Raw genomic sequence first — 24,200 nt, forward strand, 5'->3', positions numbered from 1 at the left:
CTTGCTCTGTTGCCCAGACTAGAGTGCAGTGGCGCAATTTCAGCTCACTGTATCCTCTGCCTCCCAGGTTCAAGTGATTCTCCTGCCTCAGCCTCCTGAGTAGCTGGGATTACAGGCGCCCACCACCATGCCTAGCTAATTTTTGTATTTTTAGTAGAGACGGGGTATCACCATCTTGGCCAGGCTGGTCTCGAACTCCTGACCTTGTGATCCACCCACCTCGGCCTCCCAAAGTGCTGGGATTACAGGCATGAGCCACTGTGCCCAGGCTCTTTTTCTGAAACAGAATTTCACTCTTGTCACCCAGGCTGGAGTACAGTGGTGCGATCTTGGCTCACTGCAACCTCTGCCTTCTGGGTTCAAGCAGTTCTCCTGCCTCAGCCTCTCGAGTAGCTGGGATTACAGGCATCCACCACCAAACCCGGCTCATTTTTAGTAGAGACAGGGTTTCACCATGTTGGCCAAGCTGGTCTCGAACTGACTTCAGGTGATCCACCTTCCTCGGCCTCCCAAAGTGCTGAGATTACAGGTGTGAGCCACCACGCCTGGCCCATTTTCATTTTATAAATAAGAATCACCACATGTATGTGATGTGTTTATTATAAAGTGTATTGACTTTACTGAGCCTTCCAGACTCTTTGGTACTTCTAGCTGGTCACCCCCAACTCTTAATTTACAATGCCTCTTCTTTTTATTATTTTTTGAGACAGGGTCTTGCTCTATCACCCAGACTGGCATGCAGTGGCATGATCATGGCTCACTGCAGCCTCAGACTCCTGGGCTTAAGTGATTCTCTCACCTCAGTCTCGTGAGTAGCTGGGGCTATAGACACGCTCCACCATGCCCAGCTAAATTTTTTTGTAGAGCGAGGTCCCATTAAGTTGCCCAGGCTGGTCTTTAACTCCTGGCCTCAAGGGATCCTCCCATTTCTATACCTCCCAAAGTGTTGGGATTACAGGTGTGAACTACTGTGCCCCCTCTTGTACTTCTCATATATCGTTTTTCAGCTTTCTGCCTGCCTCTGGGTAGTATAGAGAAAGGAAGGGCATTTAGGACAGTAGAAACTCCAAAAAATGGGGAGAAACCTTTTTTTTTTTTTGAGATGGAGTTTCACTCTTGTCACCCAGGTTGGAGTGCAATGGTGTGATTTTGGCTCACTGCAACCTCTGCCTCCTGGGCTCAAGTGATTCTCCTGTCATGTCTTCCTAAGTAGCTGGATTACAGGCGCCTGCCACCATGCCCAGCTAATTTTTGTATTTTTAGTAGAGATGGGGTTTCACCATGTTGGCCAGGCTGGTTTCAAACTCTGACCTCAGGCGATGCGCCTGTCTCTGACTCCCAAAGTGCTGGGATTACAGGTGTGAGCCACCGTGCCTGGCTTTTTTTTTGGAGATGGAGTCTTACTCTGTTGCCTAGGCTGGAGTGCAGTGGTGCGATCTTGGCTCACTGCAATCTCCACCTCCCAGATTCAAGCGATTCTCCTGCCTTAGCCTCCCGAGTACCTGGGACTACAGGCGCCTGCCACCATGCCCAGCTCATTTTTGTATTTTTTTATTAGAGACGGGGTTTCACCATGTTGGCCAGGATGGTTTCGATCTCTGGCCTCAAGTGATCTGCCCGCCTCAACCTCCCAAACTGTTTGAGTTACAGACATGAGCCACCGTGCCTGGTTTATATAAATATTTTTAAGTATAGATGGAGTTTCACCATGTTTTCAAGGCTGGTCTCAAACTCCTATGCTGAAGTGATCCCCTTGCCTCGGCCTCCTATAGTGATAGGATTACAGGCGTGAGCCACCAGGCTTGGCCTCTTTTTTTAAATTACCCTTAGCTAAACTGCTCATCCTAAGCCTCATACATAATTTCTGGGACCAGGTGTCTTGTGAGCTCTAGGTATGAGGCAAAATTATATTTTAAAAAAACCAAAACTAGAAACTCATACCCCTGCTCCAATACCTGCTGAACTTCAGCACTAATTTGAGAATTTTTTTTCCTTTCTCTAGGAATATAAGACTTACAAGGAGAACTTTCTAAAGCGCTTCCAGCTTACCAAGCTGCCTCCATATCTAATCTTTTGTATCAAGAGATTCACTAAGAACAACTTTTTTGTTGAGAAGAATCCAACTATTGTCAATTTCCCTATTACGTAAGTAACATCCTGCCTCACTTGCTCTCACAGGGAGTGAGCCTGAATTTCTTCTTTTATGTTTTTAGCAGTATTAATTTTGGACTGTCTTAGTTGGGGATTACAAGGAACAGAGCCTACCTATACTACATAAGTTAAGAGTTTTTATTGGAAGGATACATTTCTTTCAGGGACCACAAAGATAGAAAATTACTAGGGGGCAATCCCTATTTTATCTTCTCTCCTGTTGCTGGCTGGGAATTATAGTCCTCCTGCACAGAGGAGAAGAAATAATGCAAGTAGGATAGGACAGGTAGGATTCTGCCTGGTTTTGAAGATGTCCCAAATAGTGAGGGTCTGCCCATCTATTTGCTGGCCATCATACCTTCTTGCACACCAGAGTTGTACTAGATGCTTTTAGTTTCCTTCCTTCCAACTCATAAAACCTCTGCAAGACCCCTTTGGGGGTAGACTGTTGGTTTTCAGTTCTCAAGAGACAAAGTTTTTCACACTTAAGATGTTGGGCCGAGTGTGGTGGCTCCTGTAATCCCTGTACTTTGGGATGCCGAGGCAGGCAGATCATTTGAGGTCAGGAGTTCAAGACCAGCGTTACTAACATGGTGAAACCCTGTCTCTACTAAAAATACAAAAATTAGCCAGGTGTAGTGACAGGTGCCTGTAATCCCAGCTACTCTGGAAGCTCAGGCAGGAGAATCGCTAGAACCCAGGAGGTGGAGGCTGCAGTGAGCTGAGATGGTATCACTACACTCCAGCCTGGGTGACAAAGTGTGACTGTGCTTAGAAAAGAAAGTAAGAAAATAGTTTCAGTTTTAAATTCTTTTTTATTTTTTTTTGAGACGGAATGTCACTCTGTCACCCAGGCTGGAGTACAATGATGCAATCACGGCTCGCTGCAACCTCCGCCTCCAGGGTTCTAGCGATTCTCCTGCCTGGGCTTCCTGAGTAGCTGGGATTATAGGCGCCTGTCACTACACCTGCCTAATTTTTGTATTTTTAGTAGAGACAGGGTTTCACCATGCTGGTCTCGAACTCCTGACCTCAAATAATCTGCCTGCCTCGGCCTCCCAAAGTGCTGGGATTACAGGAGTGAGCCACCATGCCCAGCTTTCAGTTTTAAATTCTATGTAGCATTTAAGAAGGTAGTATCTAAAAATAAGAGCCCTGAGTTTTAGGCTTTCTTAGTGGTGGGACCTCAGACCCATTGTTTACATGTTTTCTGGGTGTGTTCCCTCATAGATAAAATGAGAGACTTGGACTAGATGGGCCTGAGCCCTAGGGGTTCATCCAGGTGTAATATCTTATAGTATTGCCAGAACTCTTAGAAACATGGCAGGTGAGGAGAGAGAACATTTGCAGCTGAGAATTATAGGAGAATTTCTTTTTCTCTTTTCCCACACTTTTCTCCACTAGCATCTTGTGAGACAGTAGAATGAAATTGGGGGACATGGAGGTTTGTTCTCTGTCACCTTGAGCAGGACGACAGAGGTGCTTTCTTTGAAATTCCTTGCATCAGGGTTTTATTTCAGCACTAGCCTCTTGTGAATTGCCAGTCACCTGTCTGTTCCTGGTAGGTAGGGGCAGTCTTCATTCCCAGGGCAGCTACAGAGGGAGGAAGACTGTGTATCCCGCTTAGTTGCCACAGAAATTTCCTTGCCCGTTGGTTACTTTTATATTGAGCCTAGAGTATATTTTCCTATGAGTTGCATTTGGGTTTTTGGCAAGGGTGACTTCAGTAGTTTGTCCTTCAAAACTTACTTCAGAGGAAGTAAAAAAGCTTACTTCAGAGAAGTTAAGAAGAAGATTGCTTCTTAACTAGGCAGTCTTTAACTGAACATCAAATTGTGACTAATTCTGGAAATCTGCACCTTAATTACTTTATGCACTGTAATTACTTTGAGTAACATGATTCTGGATCATTTCATTGTCCTTAATTCTTGAAAAGGATCCTTTTCATCCCTGTCTTCTCCTGTGTTTTATTCATAACACATCCTCTTGTCAGTTATCAGACTTAGTGTTTAGGTGCCCCCTGCTTATTTGGAGCTATTTTTGAGGGCAGGTTTAAAATTTCACTTTCAGGTAATTAGTCATTCTTTTAACTGGTCTGTTGCTGTGGCTGGGAGAGGAGTGTAATTTGCTCCTTTAGGCTGGGTGAAGTGGCTGACATCTATAATGTCATCACTTTGGGAGGTGGAGGTGGGAGGATTGCTTGAGCTCAGGCGTTTTGAGACCAGTCCAGACAACATACAACATAGCAAAACCTTGTCTCTATTAAAAAAAAAAAAAAAGAATAGTTTGCTCCTTTTCGTATTTACTAAAACAAAATGATTAAATGTAGTATTTGTCTTCTGCCACGTGGACACTTTTGGTTCAGTCATGAAATCTTGAGTATAAATACTGCATAAGACTTCTCTGATAGCCATTCAGACAAGTCTAGTTAGCTTTTGTTCAAGCAGAAGAGAAAATAAAATGAGAAGTCAGCGTTTAGCAGCAGGAAGGCAGGTTAGCTATGTAGAGCTCACATGGACTCAGACTCATATCTCCATTTTCCTTTTTGTTTTTTTTGTTGAGACAGAGTCTCACTCTGTCGCTCAGGCTGGAGTGCAGTGGCGCAATCGCCGCTTACTGCAACCTCCACCTCCTGGGTTCAAGCAATTCTGCCTCAGCCTCCGGAGTAGCTGGGACTATAGGTACACACCGCCATGCCTGGCTAATTTGATTTTTTTGTATTTTAGTAGAGACTGGGTTTTACCGTGTTGCCCAGGCTGGTTTCGAATTCCTGAGCTCAGGCAATCCACCGTCTTGGTCTCCCAAAGTGTTGGGATTACAAGCGTGAGCCATTGCACCTGGCCTCCATTTTCTTAACAGTGAATATTTATATTATTGCAGTCTGACTGCATCATGTATAGGACACTGTCAGTCTGTAGAAACAAATAGCTGTAACCAATATAGAAAGCTACATATAATCATTACAACAAAGTTGTGTATTGTTTATTACCACATGGTTTATATTTAAAACTGTGTTTTTGAACAGTTAATATGTTCATGGTCTAAATTCACAGGGAGATAAATAACTGAATGTGACCACTGTTAGCTGTTTCTTGTGAACCCTTCCAGTGATAACATGGTTTTGTTTCATGTAATAAGTTGGTAGCACATCAGACAGTTTTTATGATGTAATGTCTTTTTATTTTACCTTGTATTAAGTTTTTATAAATATATGTAGGTTCCAAAATGATATATTTGTCCTAAAATTATGCATGTATTCTCTTAATATTCTTGCTAACTGTCTATGTATTTTCCTTTTTAACTATTTGAAAGTTCTTCTTGGCCAGGCGTGGTGGCTCATGCTTTTAATCCCAGCACTTTGGGAGGCAGAGGCGGGCGGATCACCTGAGGTCGGGAGTTTGAGACCAGCCTGGGCAACATGGTGAAATCTGGTCTCTACTAAAAGAGATATGATGAAATCTCATTTCTACTAAAAATAGAAAAATTAGCCAGGCATGGTGGTATGTGCCTCTAATCCCAGCTACTCGGGAGGCTGAGACAGGAGAATCACTTGAACTCAGGAGGCGGAGGTTACATTGAGCTGAGATCGCACCATTGGAATCCAGCCTGGGCAACAAGAGCAAAACTCTGTCTCAAAATAAAAGAAAAAGTTCTTGTTTTGGGGTGTTTTTTGAGACAGGGTCTCACTGTTGCCTAGGCTGGAGAGCAATAGTATGGTCCTGGCTCACTGTAGCCTTAATCTCCTGGGCTCAAGTGATCCTTCCATTTCGGCCTCCTGAGTAACTAGGACCACATTCATGTACCACCATGCCTGGCTAATTTCTTTTTGTGTGTAGGGGTCTCACTACGTTGCCCAGGCTGGTCTTGAACTCTTGAACTCCTGGGCTCAAGCAGTCCTCCTACCTTAGCCTCTCAAAGTGTTGCCATTATAAGTGTGAGCCACTACCTATCATTCTTTTTTTTTTTTTAAATAATTTGGGATGCTGTGTGAGCTTGTCATTCATGTTGGCATATTTTGTGCATTCCAACACACCTGGACTTTGTTGACTCTGCAGGCCTACCCAGAGCAAGGGTCCTAAAATAGGGCTCAACAACTTTGTGTACAACAGTTTCCTTAACCTCACAAAGGTCCAATTATTCTGGCTTTATTTTCACCATGTCAGAAATGTGGATCTGAGAGAATACTTGTCTGAAGAAGTACAAGCAGTACACAAGAATACCACCTACGATCTCATTGCCAACATCGTGCATGACGGGAAACCCTCCGAGGGCTCCTACCGGATCCACGTGCTTCATCATGTGAGTGGCTGCTGACTGTCTCACTGCACAGAGTGGCAAAAACAGGTGTTTCTTTGACATCCGAGAGGCCAGCTCCCTTCAGTTTGTCCTTGCTTGGCCTTGACTTTGGAACTCTGCAAGTGATAGTGCTGTCAGTAGTTTTAAAGCAGTGGTTCTCAGTTTTGGCTACACATTGGACTTACTTGGGAGCTTTTTTTTTTTGAGACGGAGTCTTGCTCTATCCCCCAGGCTGGAGTGCAGTGGTGCTATTTCAGCTCAATGCAACCTCTGCCTCCTGGGTTCAAGCAATTCTCTGCTTCAGCCTAAGCCTCCTGAGTAGCTGGGATTATAGGTATGTGCCACCATGCCTGGCTAATTTTTGTATTTTTAGTAGAGATGGGGTTTCACCATCTTGGCCGGGCTGGTCTTGAGCTCCTGACCTTGTGATTCACCCCCCATCCCACCACCTCAGCCTCCCAGAGTGCTGGGATTACATGCATGAGTCACTGCACCTAGCTGGGAGCTTTTTAAAATCCCAATGCCTAGGCATCACACCAGGCTAGTTACATTAGAATAGTAGTTTTCAACTGGGGCAGAGGCCAGGGATGTTGGTATATATTTTACAACACAAAGGACGGCCCCTGGTACAAAGAATTATCTGGCCCTAAATATTCATCAGCATAAAGGTTAAAGACTCAGATTATCTGGAGGTAGAACCAGGCATTTGATATCTTCTCTGTTTTTTTAAGTTAATTGAGGTGGGGTCATGCTGTGTTGCCTAGGCTGGTCTCAAACTCCTAGGCTCAAGCAATCCTTCTGTTTTAGCTTCTGAAACTGCCGGGATTATAGGTATGACCCACCGTGCCTGGCTGGCATTTGATATTTTTAAGTTCCCCGAGACATCCTGATGTGCAGCCAAGGTTGAGAACCTCTGCCCTAGACTAGAGCCTTACCTCAAAATGGGATGGTTCCTTGGACCAATAGCATCAGCATCAGTCTTGTTAGATATCAGCTTGTTAGAAATGCAGACTCTCAGGCCCCCTAAACCTACTAAATTAGAATCTGCATTTTAACATGACCCTTTGATTTGTAAGAAATTAAAGTCTGTGACGCACTGGTTTAGAGGCTCCCTTTCAGCTCAAAAATTTTGTGAATTTGTCTCAAGCTGAAAACAGATAAAACATGTACTTGAGATATATTTGATATCACATAGATTATTGGCATAGATTGTTCTCATTTGATTAGTCTCTTCTGGAACTGTGGGTTTAATCTTAGCTAGCTTCTGTTTATCAACTTTGGTTAGGCAGTATGCCAGTTACTTAATGTACACTAATCTCATTTCTTCTCATTAAAACAGTGGAGGAGATCTAGGCTCAGAGTTTCAGTAATTGGCCTCAAGTCAGTAGAATTAGGATTTGAACCCAGGTATTCTGCTTCATAGCCCATGTTCTTAACTCAACCTTGAAGCAGGAATGGGAGCTTGCTTATGTGATCCTGAGCTTTCCTTACATTTCTTATATTCTCAACTATTGTAATATCCAGAGGATCTAGAATGTTTATATTCTGCAATAATAGTCTTTGGCATTTCTTAGAACTTTGGTTGGATAAAAAGCAGGTGGGTGGCCAGAGATTCCTATGCCTTGATCTAGAAACCTTTTCCCCTTGTTCATGGAGGCATGTAGTGAGATACGTTTTGCTGTATTTGCAGCACTGGTTTCTTAGGCCAAAGGAATCAGGTTAGTGTGATAGACAGTGTCCACCAAGGATGCCTTTTCTTGATGACCTGTTGCTTTTTTTTTTTTTTTTTTTGAGACAGGGTCTCACTCTGTCCCCCAGGCTGGAGTACACTGGCATGATCTTGGCTTACTGCAACCTCCGCCTCCCGGGTTCAAGTGATTCTCCTGCCTCAGCCTCCTGAGTAGCTGGGACTGCACGTGCCTGCCACCACGCCTGGCTAATTTTTGTATTTTTGGTAGAGATGGGGTTTTACCGTGTTGGCCAGGCTGGTCTAAACTCCTAACCTCAAGTGATCCACCTGCCTTGACCTCCCAAAATGTTGGGATTACAGGCATGAGCCACTGTGCCCAGCCAGGAATGTCCATATTTAGGTTCTCTCAGTGGTTGACACCGTGTACCTTTTTTTTTTTTTTTTTTTTTTTTGAGACGGAGTTTCGCTCGTTACCCAGGCTGGAGTGCAATGGCGCGATCTCGGCTCACCGCAACCTCTGCCTCCTGGGCTCAGGCAATTTTCCTGCCTCAGCCTCCTGAGTAGCTGGGATTACAGTCACGTACCACCATGCCCAGCTAATTTTTTGTATTAGTAGAGACGGGGTTTCACCATGTTGACCAGGATGGTCTTGATCTCTTGACCTCGTGATCCACCCGCCTCGGCCTCCCAAAGTGCTGGGATTACAGGCTTGAGCCACCGCGCCCGGCCGACACTGTGTACCTCTTAAGTGAGAATGTCTAGTGTGTCATTTCTGGGCAGGAAGGAGAAATCATAGGTGATGATTAGAGGGCTTCCTCTTTTCTCCTCTTTAGTGTCCACTAAATTCTTTTTAAAAAGATGTACAGAAGTGTTTCAGACTCCATTGTACTTTAAGGGGCCGGCGCAATGCCTCATACCCATAATCCTAGCACTTTAGGAGGCTGAGGTGGGAGGATCATTTGAGACCAGGAGTTAGCCTGGGCAACACAGTGGGATCCCATCTCTATTTAAAAAAAAAAAATGAGCCAGTTGTGGTTCCAGTCCCAGCTACCTGGGAAGCTGAAGCAGGAGGATTGCTTGAGCCCAGAGGGTTGAGGCTGCAGTGAGCTGTGATTGCACCACTGCACTCCAGCCTGAGTGACAGAGTGAGACCCTGTCTCAAAAAACAAAACAAACAACAAACAAACAAAAAAAACTGTACTTTAAAAAATCCCTAACAGCAATTGAGTTTGCCATGATTGATACACCCAAAGTCCTGTTGATTGAATCATGCCCAGCAGAAGTCATGTCCCCTCTTCTTTATGACTCTGCTGGATCATCTAGTGGCTGTCCTTCTGATTTTTCTAGTCTTGGCTATAATCCTTTCCTTCTATACCCTTTTGGTTTTAGAGAGCAGACTAACCCAGCCCTTCATACTTTTTGCAGGGGACAGGCAAATGGTATGAATTACAAGACCTCCAGGTGACTGACATCCTTCCCCAGATGATCACGCTGTCAGAGGCTTACATTCAGGTAGGTTGGCCATAGGCTTAGTGAGCCACAAATAGGTGGGGTGTGGGGCCAGTGAGAAGAGTGGGCCAAGGCAGGAAGAAGGTTAGAGTTAGGACCTTGGTTGGAGGCCAGGTGCCAGTTGGGACGTACTTAGGGGTGAGGTGGGGCCAGAAGGTATGACCCTGAAAGTCAAGCAGAGATTTTTGGAAAAGAAGTGTAGGGAAGTATACAAAATGTATGAGTGAGCAAAGAAAGTTGTGTTTATGGCCAGGTTAGTTTTGCAGAAGTGTGTGATCTGGTTTCGAGAAAGAAGAACCTAGATTCATCAGGAAGGCTGGCTAGAAATTGACCCTGAAGTGCTCCCCAGAACCCCAGGCAGAAAGCTCTCTTTGTGACCCCACAACGCTTTCTACCTGCCTTTTGTTTTAGTGCTGACCATATCGCTTTGCCTGTCTGTCCTCTCCATTGGATTGATCTGTGGAGCACAGAGCATCTCCATCTTCTCTTTATGTAACTGCCCTAGTACCTGGCAACAGAGGGAAGATTGAGACAAACAAAAGCCGTAGCTTTTTTTTTTTTTTTTTTTTGTGACGGGGTTTCGCTCTTGTTACCCAGGCTGGAGTGCAATGGCGCGATCTCGGCTCACCGAAACCTCAGCCTCCTGGGTTCAGGCAATTCTCCTGCCTCAGCCTCCTGAGTAGCTGGGATTACAGGCACGCGCCACCATGCCCAGCTAATTTTTTTGTATTTTTAGTAGAGACGGGGTTTCACCATGTTGACCAGGATGGTCTTGATCTCTTGACCTCATGATCCACCCGCCTCGGCCTCCCAAAGTGCTGGGATTACAGGCGTGAGCCACCGCGCCCGGCAAAGCCATAGCTTTGTAAGAGGAAAGTGATACCTCTCCTTCTAGAGATAACTGTTTTTTCTCCTCAGTGGCTGTAGCCACTGTAGCAGATTTGTAAATGGGATGATGAGTTGTCCATGGCCTGGCATGGAGTAGGTATTTGATAAATGTCTGTTGACTGAATGCCTCGAATGCCTCCTAGACTTCAGTTTGTGTTTTCATTTCTTACAGATTTGGAAGAGGCGAGATAATGATGAAACCAACCAGCAGGGGGCTTGAAGGAGGCATCTAGGGCCTTGCTTCCTCCCAAGAGCTGTGGCTGATGATGATAAATAAGAACACAGAAGCTGTAGCTGAACACAGGCTGGCTGGTGGGCTCCCTGAACCAGCCCAGCTTGTATGGGTTCTGGCTAAACCAGAGCATCAGGAGCCCACCTGCCTGAGATGGTCCCACACTGTCACCCAGCTATTCTTTGATCATTTTTTTCTAGATTGATTCTCTCCCATGCATCGAGCTCCCTTCTAGCTTTAGCAGGGCAGAGTCCTCCTCCAGATGTGTGTAACTTACATCTGAATATCTGGGAGTAGCTGAAGGACAGATAATTTCTTCCAAACATCAAGCCGCGGGATTATGGGAGCAAGCAGAAAGCCAGTAACCTCGTTCTGTCTGTTAGAGGTGGAGGATTTTCCTATGGTTCCCCTCATTTCCTGATGTGTATTTTCAGATGGATTAAATATTCTCCTGTTTCTAAACCAGCCTCTTGTTTTATATCTTTTCCTTTGGTGATTGGCTAAGGGAAATATTTTCCTTTTTAATCTTCACAAACTCTCCTCTGCAGTCTGACTCTGGCGGACATCATGCTCGCCCTTTACTGTCAGCTTGTGTGTGATGTGTCAGTTAGGATGCATTTGTTTCTAAGTAAGAAAATACCTGAGTCAAGGGGATACATTATTATTGTGCTTAACTAGAAGGCTGGAGGTGGGCAGTTTCCAGCTGCAGGGCAGGTGTGAGTAAGGGAAGAGGGAAGAAAGGAAATAGGAAGTGCTTCTCACTGCAGTGCAATTCTGAGAAGGTCTCAGCCAGGCCAATGTGGAGCCCCAGGGCAAAGATTACCTGTCAGACAATTCAGCAGAAATAGCTCCCATCAAACTGAGTTGTGGGCTTTGAGCAGCCTGGAAGAAGGGTGGCCTTGGCATGAGCACTGTGGCAGATCCAAAGATATGGGAAGCAGCTGGAGGTAGCCAGCCAGTCACAGCAAGTTCTCTTGAAGCCATGCACTCCTGTGGTGCTACCCTTTACCTGGACACAACCCTGTACTCACTTTCCTCTGCCTCTGGCAGCTCCAGTATTTCCTTTGCAGGCTTATCTCTTCTATCTAGCCACAAGATTCAGTCCTAAGCCCACTCTTCTTGCTGTTTACTTTTTCCCTAGGGCATTTCGACTATTCCTGGGGATTCACTTACCATTTTTATGGAAATGACTCATAAACACATCTTTTTTTTTTTTTTTTTTTGAGATGGAGTTTCACTCTTGTTGCCCGGGCTGGGGTGCAGTGTTGTGATCTCTGCTCACTGCAACCTCCACCTCCCAGGTTCAAGGGATTCTCCTGCCTCAGCCTCCTGAGTAGCTGGGATTACAGGCACCTGCCACCAGGCCTGGCTAATTTTTGTATTTTTAGTAGAGACAGGGTTTCACCATGTTGGTCAGGCTGATCTCGAACTTCTGACCTTAGGTGATTCACCCACCTTGGCCTCCCAAAGTGCTGGGATTACAGGCATGAACCACCAGGTCTGGCCATAAACACATCTTAATACCAGATTTCTCTAAATGCTTGAACTTGCTCTATTGCCCAGGCTGGAGTGCAGTGGCATGATCTCGGCTTACTGCAACCTCTGCCTCCCAGTGTCAAGGGATTTCCAGTTAATTTTTGTATTTTTAGTAGAGACGGGGTTTCACCATGTTGGCCAGGCTGGTCTTGAACTCCTGACCTCAAGTGATCCACTTGCCTTGTTGGCCTCCCAAACTTCTGGGATTACAGATGTCAGTCACAGTGCCCGGCCCTATTTTGGGTGTTTTAAAGTCAACTCAAACTTAACATTGTTCAGAACTGAGCCTGCCAGGTGTGGTGGCTCCTGCCTGTAATCCTAGCACTTGGGGAGGCTAAGGTGGAAGGATTGTTTGAGGCCAGGAGTTCAAGACTAGCCTGGCCAACATAGCGAGCCCCCATCTCTACAATAACAAAAGTTAGCTGGGCATGGTGGTATAGGCCTGTAGTCCCCCCTACTTGGGAGACTGAGGCAGGAGGATCCTTTGAGGCAGGAGTTTGAGACTGCAGCAAACCATGATTGCACCACTGCACTCCAGCCTGCGCAACACAGCAGGGCAACAGAAAGACCTTGTCTTTACAAAAAAAAAAAAAAAAAAGTTGAGCTTGTGAGTTTCCCTGTCTTTTTTTCTTCTTTTCACTTTTTTGAGACAGTCTTGCTCTGTCGCCCAGGCTGGAGTGCAGTGGCGTGATCTTGGCTCACTGTCAACCTTTGCCTCCCCAGTTGAAGTGATTCTCCTGCTTCAGCCTCCCAAGTAGGTGGGACTACAGGCAGTGTGCCTGGCTAATTTTTGTATTTTTAGTAGAGACGGTTTCACCATGTTGGTAAGGCTGGTCTCGAACACCCAACCTCAGGTGATCCACCGGCCTCAGCCTCCCAAAATGCTGGGATTACAGGCATGAGCCATCGTGCCCGGCCATGAGTTTCCCTTTCAAACTTGGCTATTTTTGAGGTGAAGATGATACTATCTAGTTACAGAAATTCATGTACAATAATCTGTTCAGGGAAAGTTTAATTTCAATAATTATTAACTATAATGGGTTTGTAGTAACAAGGGATTAGTTAGTAACAAGTAAAGAATGTAGGAATAACAGATACAAAGAGCTGCCACTACCCCTGGGCTGACTGTGTCCAAAGCTGAGATCCAGACCTTCCTAAAAATATGCCTCCTGAAACTTGTTAAAAATCTGCTTTATAGTGTGCTGGGGAAAGCCATTTACAGGAGGTGTCTTCCTGGAGGCCTCTGCTACAAAACTGTTCAGGGAGGAGAGAGTGCCAGATGCCCTCTCTACTGGGTGCCTGTGCTGCTCAAATGTATATGTTGTCTCCAAAAGCCAAGAAAAACCTATCAAACATTGTGCCTGTGTGTGTGTGTTAGGTGGTATAGGGTACAGCCACCTGTCTTACCTTGGAGAGGATATTTTGAGATAACGCTACACTATTGACTTCCCAGAAGTGTCTCTGAGGTGGCAGGCCCTGAATTGTTTTTGGGTGTAACTCCCAGCTTCTTATTTGTCTTACTTAGGCACCTAAAGCACTTGGTACTTTCTCCTCATCAGATCTAACAGCATAGTGTCATCACTGTAGTGGACTAATGTGATACTGTGTGGATTGTCAAGATGATCAAGATCTCTGTGAACTGATTATGCTAGACTAGAGGAGAACTGACACAGTCCTGAGGTAACACTGTGACGGTATATTGTTGGCCCTGCCAGGTAAAAGCAAACTACTTCTGGTGATCCTTATAAATTGGTATGGTGAGGGGGTTGATTCTAACATGGTAGCTGCATACCAGGTGCCAGGAGCTGTTCTCTATCAGTAAAGATGCTACATCTGGCCCCAGGCGTGGTAGCTTACAGATGTAATCCCAGAAGTTTGGGAAGTCAAGGCAAGAGGATTGCTTGAGCCCAGGAGTTTGAGACCAGGCTGAGCAACAAAGTGAGACCCCATCCCTACAAAAAAATTTAGTCAGGCATGGTGGCATGCACCTGTGGTCCCAGCTACATGAGAGACTGAGGCAGGAGGATCATTTGAGTCAAGGCTGCAGTGGGCTGAGTTTGAGCTCTGGGTGACAGAGCGAGACACTGTCTCAAAAAAGAAAAAAAAGGATACTACGTTTGGGATAGCAGCTTCAGTTGGAGTCACTTTGATTAAGTTTACGATAGTCCATGGACATTCTCCAAGATTTATCAGACTTCTGCACAGGCCTTTGCCACTATCATTTTAGTCTAAGCTATTGCCAGTTTCTGTTTGCAGTGATCTCAATAGGTCTCTCCACATTTCCTTGCCACCTACCCCCAGTTTATCCACGCTTTAGCTAGAGTAATCTTTTAAAACACAAACCTGAGTCATTTCTCCCCCATACTCTGATCTCACCCTTAGAGACACTTCCTTGGCTCTCAGGATAATGACTGAAATCCTCAGCTGCTAGCCTCTAATTTCTCAGGAAGTTTCTACATTTTTTTGTTTGTTTGAGACAGGGTCTGGCACCGTTGCCCAGGCTGGAGGGTAGTGGCACAATCTTGGCTCACTGCAACCTCCGCCTCCTAGGCTCCAGCCATCCTCCCACCTCAGCCTCCTGAGTAGCTGGGCCCACGGACTTGCACCACCACACTGGGCTCATTTTTAAGGAGATGGGGTTTCACCATGTTGCTTAGGGTGTGCTCGAACTTGTGAGCTCAAGTGATCTGCCTGCCTCGGCCTCCTAAAGTATTGGGATTACAGGCATGAGCCACCATGGCTGGCCCCTGCTTGTTCGTGATCCCAGGCTCACTGAGCTTCATTCTATTGCTCAGATGTGCCACATGACATGAGGCCTCTGTACCATCTGCTTCCTCTGTGAGGGATGCTCGTTCTTTCCCTTTTAATTCCTTCTCCTCCCTGACCTTCATACCCATGATACTCTGTATATCTCTAATTGATAGCCCTTATTGCACCTGAAGAATTTCTTTTTTCTGTGATTATTTGGTTAAGGCCTATTTTCCCAACTAAACTCTCAAGTTGCAAAGGATAGATAGAAACTTTTGTGCCTAGTCCTAGGGAAAAGCTTGGCACTTGGAAGTCGATCACCCATATTTTTTTGAGCAAATGCTTTAGTATTTAACCTGTTCTCTGTGTTGTCCTTTTGCACAAATGATTTTGTCTATACCCATCCAAGATGGTGAAAATAGGTATTGTCACTTAAAAGTTTGGGGACTATTTCTTGGAGCTGACTGTCATATCCTGTGTGATCTCGAGGTCCTTTGTGGGTGGCACATGGCTTGCTTCCACCACTGCTGTCTGGGCTAGGGACCTGGCCTGCATGTCTTCATAGCCAATCCCAGAGTGCCTTGTCTTTTGGATACCTCAAGCTCTGGCCAGAGTTTGAGCCACACATGCAGAAGAAGTGAAATTCAATTCATTTTTCTTAGCATGACCCTACAGCCAGAAGTCACAGAGGAAAAGATAGATATGGAAAAAATACCTCAGATACATGATAGAGAAAAATTTGCAATGTATAGGAAAGTAAACAAATGAGTATACCTAGTTCTTAATTTTAATTTTAATTTTTTTTGAGACAGAGTCTCGCTCTGTCACCCAGACTGGAGTGCAGTGGTGTGATCTTGGCTCACTACAACCTCTACCTCCCAGGTTCAAGTGATTCTCCTGCCTCAGCCTCCCAAGTAGCTGGGACTACAGGCGTGTGCCACCACACCTGGCTAATTTTTGTATTTTTTTTAGTAGAGATGGGGTTTCACTGTGTTAGCCAGGATGGTCTCAATCTCCTGAGCTCGTGATCCACCCACCTCAGCCTCCCAAAGTGCTGGGATTATAGGTGTGAGCCACTGCGCCTGGCCCTTAGTTTATTTTTACTGGCAAAACAATAAGAGAAAGAAATCTAAACAGAAAATTGGGCAAAAATACCAAGCAGGCATCTCACAAAAGATGAAATACAAATGGCCAATAAATATGTGAAAAGGTATTTATTTGGTAACTAAAGAAATGCATGGCCGGGTGGTGGCTCACACCTGTAATTCCAGCACCTTGGGAGGCCAAGGTAGATGGATGACGAGGTCAGGAGATTGAGATCATCCTGGCCAACATGGTGAAACCCCATCTTTACTAAAAATACAAAAAATTAGCTGTGTGTGGCGGTGCATGCCTGTAATCCCAGCTATTCGGGAGGCTGAGGCAGGAGAATCGCTTGAACCCACGAGGCAAAGGTTGCAGTGGGCTGAGATCATGCCACTGCACTCCAGCCTGGAGACAGAGCTAGAGTCTGTCTCAAAGAAAAAGAGAAAGAAATGCAAATTAGAACAACCATCATGAGACATCATTGAAAAATATTTTGGATTAGCAGAAAGAAAAAAAGGAACAAAACCAAAACAAAACAAATATTTTGGATAGACTGGGTGAGGTGGCTCACACCTGTGATCCCAGCACTGTAGTGGGCCAAGGCCGGTGGATCATCTGAGGTCAGGAGTTCGAGACCAGCCTGGCCAACATGGTGAAACCACATCTCTACTAAAAAACCAAAAATTAGCCAGGTGTGGTAGCGCATGCCTGTAGTCCCAGCTACTCTGAAGGCTGAGGCGGGAGAATTGTTTGAACCTGGCGGGCAGAGGTTGCAGTGAGCCGAGATATTGCCACTGCACTCCAGTCTGGGTGACAGAGTGAGACTCCCTCTCAAAAAATAACAAAAACAAAAACATATATATATATGTTGGATTAGCAACGATTGAAAGATTGTTAATACTCCAGTTTGGTGAGAATGAAAAGAGGCACTTGTTTTCTGTTGGGATAGAAATTGGTACCGCTGGCACAGAGGCCCAGATTGGTGATCCAGCCTCTGTTAAAAGTAAAGGTGTCCCCCAAATTTCATGTCTTGGAATTGATTCTAAGAAGACAGACAAAGATGTAAGTGCAAAGATTTTTATTCTTCACAAATCATTGATAACAGTTGTTTAAAGAAAGTAAGGGCCAGCCATGGTATCTGATGCCTGCATTCCTAGCACTTAAGGAGGCAGAGGCGGGGGATTGCTTGAACCCCGGAGTTCCAGGCTACCGTGAGCCGTGATCGCACTACCGCACTCTAGCCTGGGAGACAGAGCTGTCATGTGACGATTAGCAATGCTAGTAGATACTTACCTTTGTTGACCCAAAAAGGTTATTGTTAAATGAACACTGTAGGTTACAAAGCAGCATGTATAGGATGTTTCTGTTTTTGGAGATCTGCTATATCTGTTTTTGTGTACGTGCACAGAAAGCTTTGGAATTATAGATAATAACATGTTAATAATGATTATGTCATAGATTTAAAAATTTCAGTTATTTATTAGGGGGACATAATGTAACTGTCTTTATTTCTCTATAACTGAACTCATTTTGGCTCATGAGCCCTCAAAACATATTATTTCCATTTCAGAGTAACTCATTCCCTTCTTAATACTCAGCCTCTCTTGGCTGACTAACCACTGACTCCTACTTCCCCTTTCCCTGGGAATATTTACAGATTGCCCTGTGGTGAGCAGAAGCATGGGGTAGCAAGTGTTCCCTGGCCCTCCCAGTCTCTGTGCGTGTCTTTCGTCTTGCCTGATTGTCATCTTCTTGTGCCACCATTGCTACACATCTGATTTCTGCTCATCTCAAGATCCACTAAATCGGCCACAGATTCATCCGCAACCATGGGCTCTTATGGGTGCACCATCTTGTTCAGAGCCAATTCTGACTGCTTCTAAGTCCATGGGTTGCAGTTGCTCTTCTGCAGCCACATCACGCTGGGGACAGGCCGGCTGCCTAGCTCCATCCCTCAGGCTGGCATCCTCACCCTTTCTGATGTCCTGTGAGAGGGAGGCTTCTCTTAGAAGCCCACACCCTGGAAAGTGAAGAATAAGTTCCCCCCTCTTGGGCTATAATCCCTCCTGGCACTTCTCTTACCCCGCCTTCCTAAGGGCAGGGGTGCAGGATGTTGAACGCTTCTCAGGGACCCTTGGAGTCTCAAGTGTAGCCACTTCCTGCCAATTTTTGTCCCCATACCAGCCAGTCAACTCTTCTAAAAAATTAATTAATTAATTAATTAACTAATTTTGAGATAGGATGTCTCTCTGTCACCCAGGGACAGTGGCATCATCATGGCTCACTGCAGACTTGACCTCCCGGATTCAAGTGATCCTCCCACCTCAGCCTCCTGAATAGCTAGGACTACAGACACACGCCACCACGCCCAGCTAATTTTTGTATCCTTTTTTTTTTCTTTGAGAAAGAGTGTTGCTCTTGTTGCCCAGGCTGGAGTGCAGCGGTGCCATTTTGGCTCCCTGCAACCTCTGTCTTCTGTGTTCAAGCGATTCTCCTGCCTCAGCTGCCTGAGTAGCTGGGAATACAGGCGTGTGCCACCACATCACCACATGTGGCTGATTTTGTTTTGTTTATTTTTTGAGATGAAGTCTTGCTCTTGTCACCCAGGCTGGAGTGCAGTGGCACAGTCTTGGCTCACTGCAGCCTCCGCCTTCTGGGTTCAAGTGATTCTCCTGCCTCAGCCTCCTGAGTAGCTGGGATTACAGGCGCCTGCCACCACTCCTGGCTAATGCTTATGTTTTTAGTAGAGACAGGGTTTTATCATGTTGGCTAGGCTGGTTTCAAATTCTTGACTTTGCGATCTGCCTGCCTCGGCCTCCCAAAATGCTGGGATTATAGGCATAAGCCATCATGCCCTGCCCTAATTTTGTATATATATATGTTTTTTAGTAGATACGGGGTTTCACCATGTTGGTCAGGCTGATCTCAGCTCTCTGCAACCTCCGCCTCCCGGGTTCAAGTGATTCTCCTGGCTCAGCCTCCCAAGTAGCTGGGATTACAGGTGCCCACCACCATGCCCAGCTAATTTTTGTATTTTTAGTAGAGATGGGGTGTCACCATGTTAGCCAGGATGGTCTTGATCTGCTGACCTCGTGATCCACCCACCTCGGCCTCCCAAAGTGCTGGGATTACAGGTGTGAGCTACTGTGCCCGGCCAAGTTTTTTTATTTTTTATAGAGATAGGGTTTTGCCATGTTGCCCAGGCTGGTCTTGAACTCCTGGGCTCAAGTGATCCACCCACCTCAGCCTCCCAAAGTCTGTCAACTCTTGACCTCCTTTTGAAGAAAGCCTCATTTTTCATTCTCAGGCACTCATTACTACTCTTATTTTTGGGATAAACTACTAACTCCTCCCCTTCTTCAAATATTGGCTTTTCATTGTCCCAGTCAAGCTTTTTAATTTATTATTTATTTATTATTATTATTTTTTTAGACAGGGTCTCTCACTCTCTCCCCAGCTGGAGTGCAGTGGTGCGATCTTGGCTCACTGCAACCTCCACCTCCTGGGTTCAAGCGAGAATCCTGCCTCAGCTTCCTGAACAGCTGGGATTACAGGTGCCTGCCACCATGCCCAGCTAATTTTTTGTATTTTTAGTTGAGACGGGGTTTCGCCATGTTTCGCCTGCCTCAGCTTCCCAAAGTGCTGGGATTATAGGCTTGAGCCACCGAGCTGGCCTTTTATTTTTATTTTTTAAAATTTAAAACACCCTTTTCCTCAGAGAGTTGCATTTTGTAATTGAAACAATGGCTTTAAAGACTGTAGTTAGCAGGCTGGGTGCAGTGGTTCAAGCCTGTAATCCCAGCGCTTTGGGAGGCTGAGGTGGGCGGACCATGAGGTCAGGAGTTCGAGACCAGCCTGACCAACATGGTGAAACCCCATCTCTACTAAAAATACAAAAATTAGCCAGGTGTGATGGCACACCCCTGAATTCCCAGCTACTTGGGAAGCTGAGGCAGGAGAATCGTCTGAACCAGGGATGCGGAGGTTGCAGTGAGCTGAGATCGTGCCACTGCACTGCATGCACTCCAGCCTAGGAGACAGAGCAAGACTCCATCTCAAAAACAAAGAAACAAAAAAGACAGATGTATGATAGAATATGTTAGGAATAATAATTATAATAATAAAAAAGACAGTAGTTAGCTATAGTTTACAAACATCTACTTAAAAGTTAAAATCCAGGAGCCAATGACTTGTGTATCTCATCCGTAGCCCAAGAGCAGAATGCATAGACAGCTCTTCTTGGCCCTTGGATGCTGGAGGTGTGGAGCCAGAGGGTGCAGGGAGAGGACTGAAAAAGCTCCAAGCTCAGTGTCAAAATACACATCCAGCAATAGCTCTCTCCCGGGCTTGGTAGGATTGAGAAAGAAAGAAAGAGAGAGAGAGAGAAGAAAGAAAGAAAGAAGGAAAGAAGAAAGAAAGAAGGAAAGAAAGAAGGAAAGAAGGAAAGAAAAAGGAAAGAAAGAAAAAAGGAAGGAAGGAAGGAAGAGAAAGAAAGAGAAAAAGAAAGAGGAAGGAAGGAAGGGAAAGAAAGAAAGAAAAAAAAGAAAAGAAAGAAAGAAAAAGAAAGAAAAAAGCTACAGACAAAAAGAGAGTGGAAATCTTTCTTTTTTTCTCTTCTCTTTTTCTTTCTCTTTCTTCTTTCTTTTCTTTCCCCCTCCCCTCCCCTCCCCTCCCCTCCCCTCCCCTCCCCTCCCCTCCCCTCTCCCTTGGATACAGTTTTACTCTTGTTGCCCAGGCTAAACTGCAATGGCGCAACCTCAGCTCAACGCCACCCCTACCTCTCCAGTTCAAGCCTCTTGCCTCAGCCTCCCAAGTAGCTGGGATTACAGGCATGCACCACCACACCCTGCTAATTTTGTATTTTTAATAGAGACAGTGTTGCTCCATGTTGGTCAGGCTGGTCTCGAACTCCTGACCTCAGATGATTCACCCACCTTGGCCTCCCAAAGTACTGGGATTACAAGCATGAGCCACTGTGCCCCGATGTATTTCTTTTATAATAAGAAATATGACAAAAGTTCTTTTACAAATAAAGGGACACTTGCAGGCATTGCAGTCCTTAAGGCTAAGGCTTATTTGACTTTTTGTTTATTTTTAGGTTTTTGGTGTCCTTGAGACCTCACCTCATCCCAGTGAGTAGAGACTGGGAGGGGAGAGCAGTAGCTGGAGGGCAGGCAGGGAGCACTTGTGAGGGAGAGGAGCTGTGGACATCCACTTCTCTGCCAAGGGAGAGAGTGAGGTAGGCTGTGGCCCGCTGACTTCAGGGTGAGGCCACAGCCACTGCAGCACTTCTTATTTTTTTTTTTTTAAGGAAGAGTCTTGCTGTGTCACCCCGGCTGGAGTGCAGTGCAGTGGCACGATCTTGGCTCGCTGCAACCTCCACCCCTCCCAGGTTCAAGCGATTCTCTTGCCTTAGCCTCCCAAGTAGCTGGGACTACAGTCACCTACCACCACACCTGGGTAATTTTTGTATTTTTAGTAGAGACGGGGTTTCACTGTGTTGGCCAGGCTGGTCTTGAACTGCTGACCTTGTGATCCCCCTGCCTTGGTCTTCCAAAGTGCTGGGATTACAGGCATGAGCCACTGTGCCTGGCCAGCACTTCATTCATTCATTCATTCACTCACTGAGATAACAGTATTGCTCTATTGCCCAGGCTGGAGTGCAGTGGTGTGATTTCAGAACTTCTTATTTATTTTTTACTGAGATAAAGTCTTGCTCTGTTGCCCAGGCTGGAGTGCAGTGGTGTGATCTCGGCTCACTGCAACCTCCCCTCCTGGGCTCAAGCAATTCTCCTGCCTCAGCCTTCTGAGTAGCTGGGATTACAGGTATGCACAACCATGCTTGGCTAATTTTTTGCATTTTTAGTAGAGACAGGGTTTCACCATGTTGGCCAGGCTGGTCTTGAATTCCTGACCTCAAGTGATCCTCTCGCCTTGGCCTCCCAAAGTTCTGGGATTACAGGCGTGAGCCACAGTGCCCGGCCATACTGCAGCACTTTAAAGGACGGTGTCTTTTTCTTTTTCATACAAGAGAATAGGACTTTATTAGCATTGGTGTAGGTTTGTATTACACAGGAATGGGTTCTTAGCATGCACAATCCCAGCTGGGCTTCGAGCAGATAAATCATAGCAGAAACAGAATTGCCCTTGGACTTTCAATCAAAAGCTGGAAGTCCACCTTACGGAAAGACAAAAAGAAACCCCCTTTTTATATCTTAACAAAGGGACAGCTCTCAAGCAGCAGAGCATCTTGAGGGAAAAAGCTTGCCTGGTCGCCATCCATCATGCTAGAGCGTGCCGTGTCCACCCTGGACCACACCGGGGAGTTCCTGATTTTTTGAAAAGGCTTAACTGAAGGATTTCTGATGTCTATCTTTTAGAGTTCTGTATGTTCCCATTTTTTATTCTTCTGAATTTGGAATTGCAAATAACTGTAAAAGCCAGTCTTTGAGTGCATGGGGGTGGGTGTGAGGCGAGTGGTGGGGCAGTGCTTCCTGTGGAGCGGTGGCTGGTTTCTCCTGAGCCCAGCCCTGGGAGGCCGTGGTAGGCGTGGAGGCTGCAGAGCTCTTCCAGACGCTGCCCTCACCGCGCCTCACACCAGAGAGGACACAAGTGGCTCTGGCATCTGGCTGTGGTTGAGCTGAAACAGACAAGGCTGACACAGGGCTGGGGGCCCGTGGTCCGCCAGTGGAAGTGACTCTGGAGGAAGAGCAAAGGGGAGGATGACGTGGGAGCTGAGGCTTCTTTTCAGCATGGCAGCTGACCAGGAAGCAGGGGGAAGAGCCTGGTCACCATGGTCCCAGAGCCCCTCTCACTAGGCTCCTCCTTTGCAGCTGAGGAGGATGAGGGCGTGAGAGGGGCTGTGTGTGTCCTGCCCGGGGACCCACTGCCAGGTGATAGCGGAGTTGGGTTTGAAGCCCAGGCCTCCCTTGCCAAACCACTGGTTTTGCTGTTTCAGCAGGGAAGGCCGGGACCCCTGGGAGCTGGGGAAAGGCGACTGCCCTGGTTCTGGATGACTCCTTACCCCTGGGCCCCCAGCTGTCATCAGTGGGGCAAGGACACATTAAACGTCCCTGTGGGACAGACAGGTCTGAGTTGGAGAGGACCTCCCCTTCCCACTGCCTCCCACAGGGGCTTGTGATTCAGGGTTTCAGGAGCAGGGCTGGCTCTCCCGCCTCAGATGGAAGAAGTGGACTTGGCTGTGAGCTCCAGGAGGGCAGAGCTCCCAGCCTTTCATCCATAGCCCTGGCCCCTAGGATGTGGCCTGGCCACAGACACTAATTTTTTTTTTTTGCCTCAGCCTCCCGAGTAGCTGGGATTATAGGCATGTGCCACCATGCCCCGCTAATTTTGTATTTTTAATAGAGACAGTGTTTCTCCATGTTGGTCAGGCTGGTCTCAAACTCCGACCTCATGATTCACCCACCTTGGCCTCCCAAAGTGCTGGTATTATAGGCGTGAGCCACTAGGAGGCCTGGACTTCAAAAAAAGATGGAGTTTTGCTCTTGTTGCCCAGGCTGGAGTACAGTGGCGAGATCTTGGCTCACTGCAACCTCTGCCTCCTGGGTTCAAGTGATTCTCCTGCCTCAGCCTCCCAAGCAGCTGAGATTACAGGCATGTGCCCCCATGCCCCGCTAATTTTGCATTTTTAGTAGAGATGGGGTTTCTCCATGTTGATCACGCTGGTCTCAAACTCCTGACCTTAGGTGATCTGACTGCCTTGGCTTCCCAAAGTGCTGGGATTATAGGTGTGAGCTACCGCACCTGGCCCTGGCCTTATGTTTTTCAAAGTGAGGGAACAAATGAATAAATGACCACCATGTTAGGAGCTGGCTTTAAGCAGAATTGTAAAGTGGACCAAGCTTGCTCTCAAGGTCACCTTGAGCCCTGGTTGCTGTGTCCTGCCCTCTCAGGGTCATTTCCCAGCTCCCAGGCACCTGCTTACAGAGGCTGCATCTGGGCCCCCTCCATCCCTCCATCCTAAGATTCTCCTCTGACTTAGAACCCGGCAGTAGGGAGAGAATGTGTCTCCGGAGGGTGGAGTTAGATGATCTCGGCCTTCCT

The 24,200-nt window shown here is 46.3% G+C and overlaps 1 protein-coding gene across 2 annotated transcripts in view; it reads left to right on the plus strand.

Moving 5' to 3' along the window:
• The window catches only part of USP39 (ubiquitin specific peptidase 39), a 35,678-nt gene extending 24,447 nt beyond the window's left edge, over positions 1–11,231 (plus strand). For both annotated transcript variants that reach the window (XM_012472938.2, XM_012472939.2), the window contains 4 exons: positions 2,003–2,145; positions 6,315–6,450; positions 9,563–9,649; positions 10,707–11,231. In XM_012472938.2, coding sequence (XP_012328361.2) covers positions 2,003–2,145; positions 6,315–6,450; positions 9,563–9,649; positions 10,707–10,754 — 414 coding nt within the window. In that variant the 3' untranslated portion in view covers positions 10,755–11,231. The remainder of the gene's footprint in view (positions 1–2,002; positions 2,146–6,314; positions 6,451–9,562; positions 9,650–10,706) is intronic.
• The last annotated feature ends 12,969 nt before the right edge of the window (positions 11,232–24,200 follow it).

Source organism: Aotus nancymaae, unplaced genomic scaffold (assembly GCF_030222135.1).
Source record: "Aotus nancymaae isolate 86718 unplaced genomic scaffold, 86718_ANA_hifiasm-v0.15.2.pri h1tg000017l, whole genome shotgun sequence".
Lineage (NCBI taxonomy): Eukaryota > Metazoa > Chordata > Mammalia > Primates > Aotidae > Aotus > Aotus nancymaae.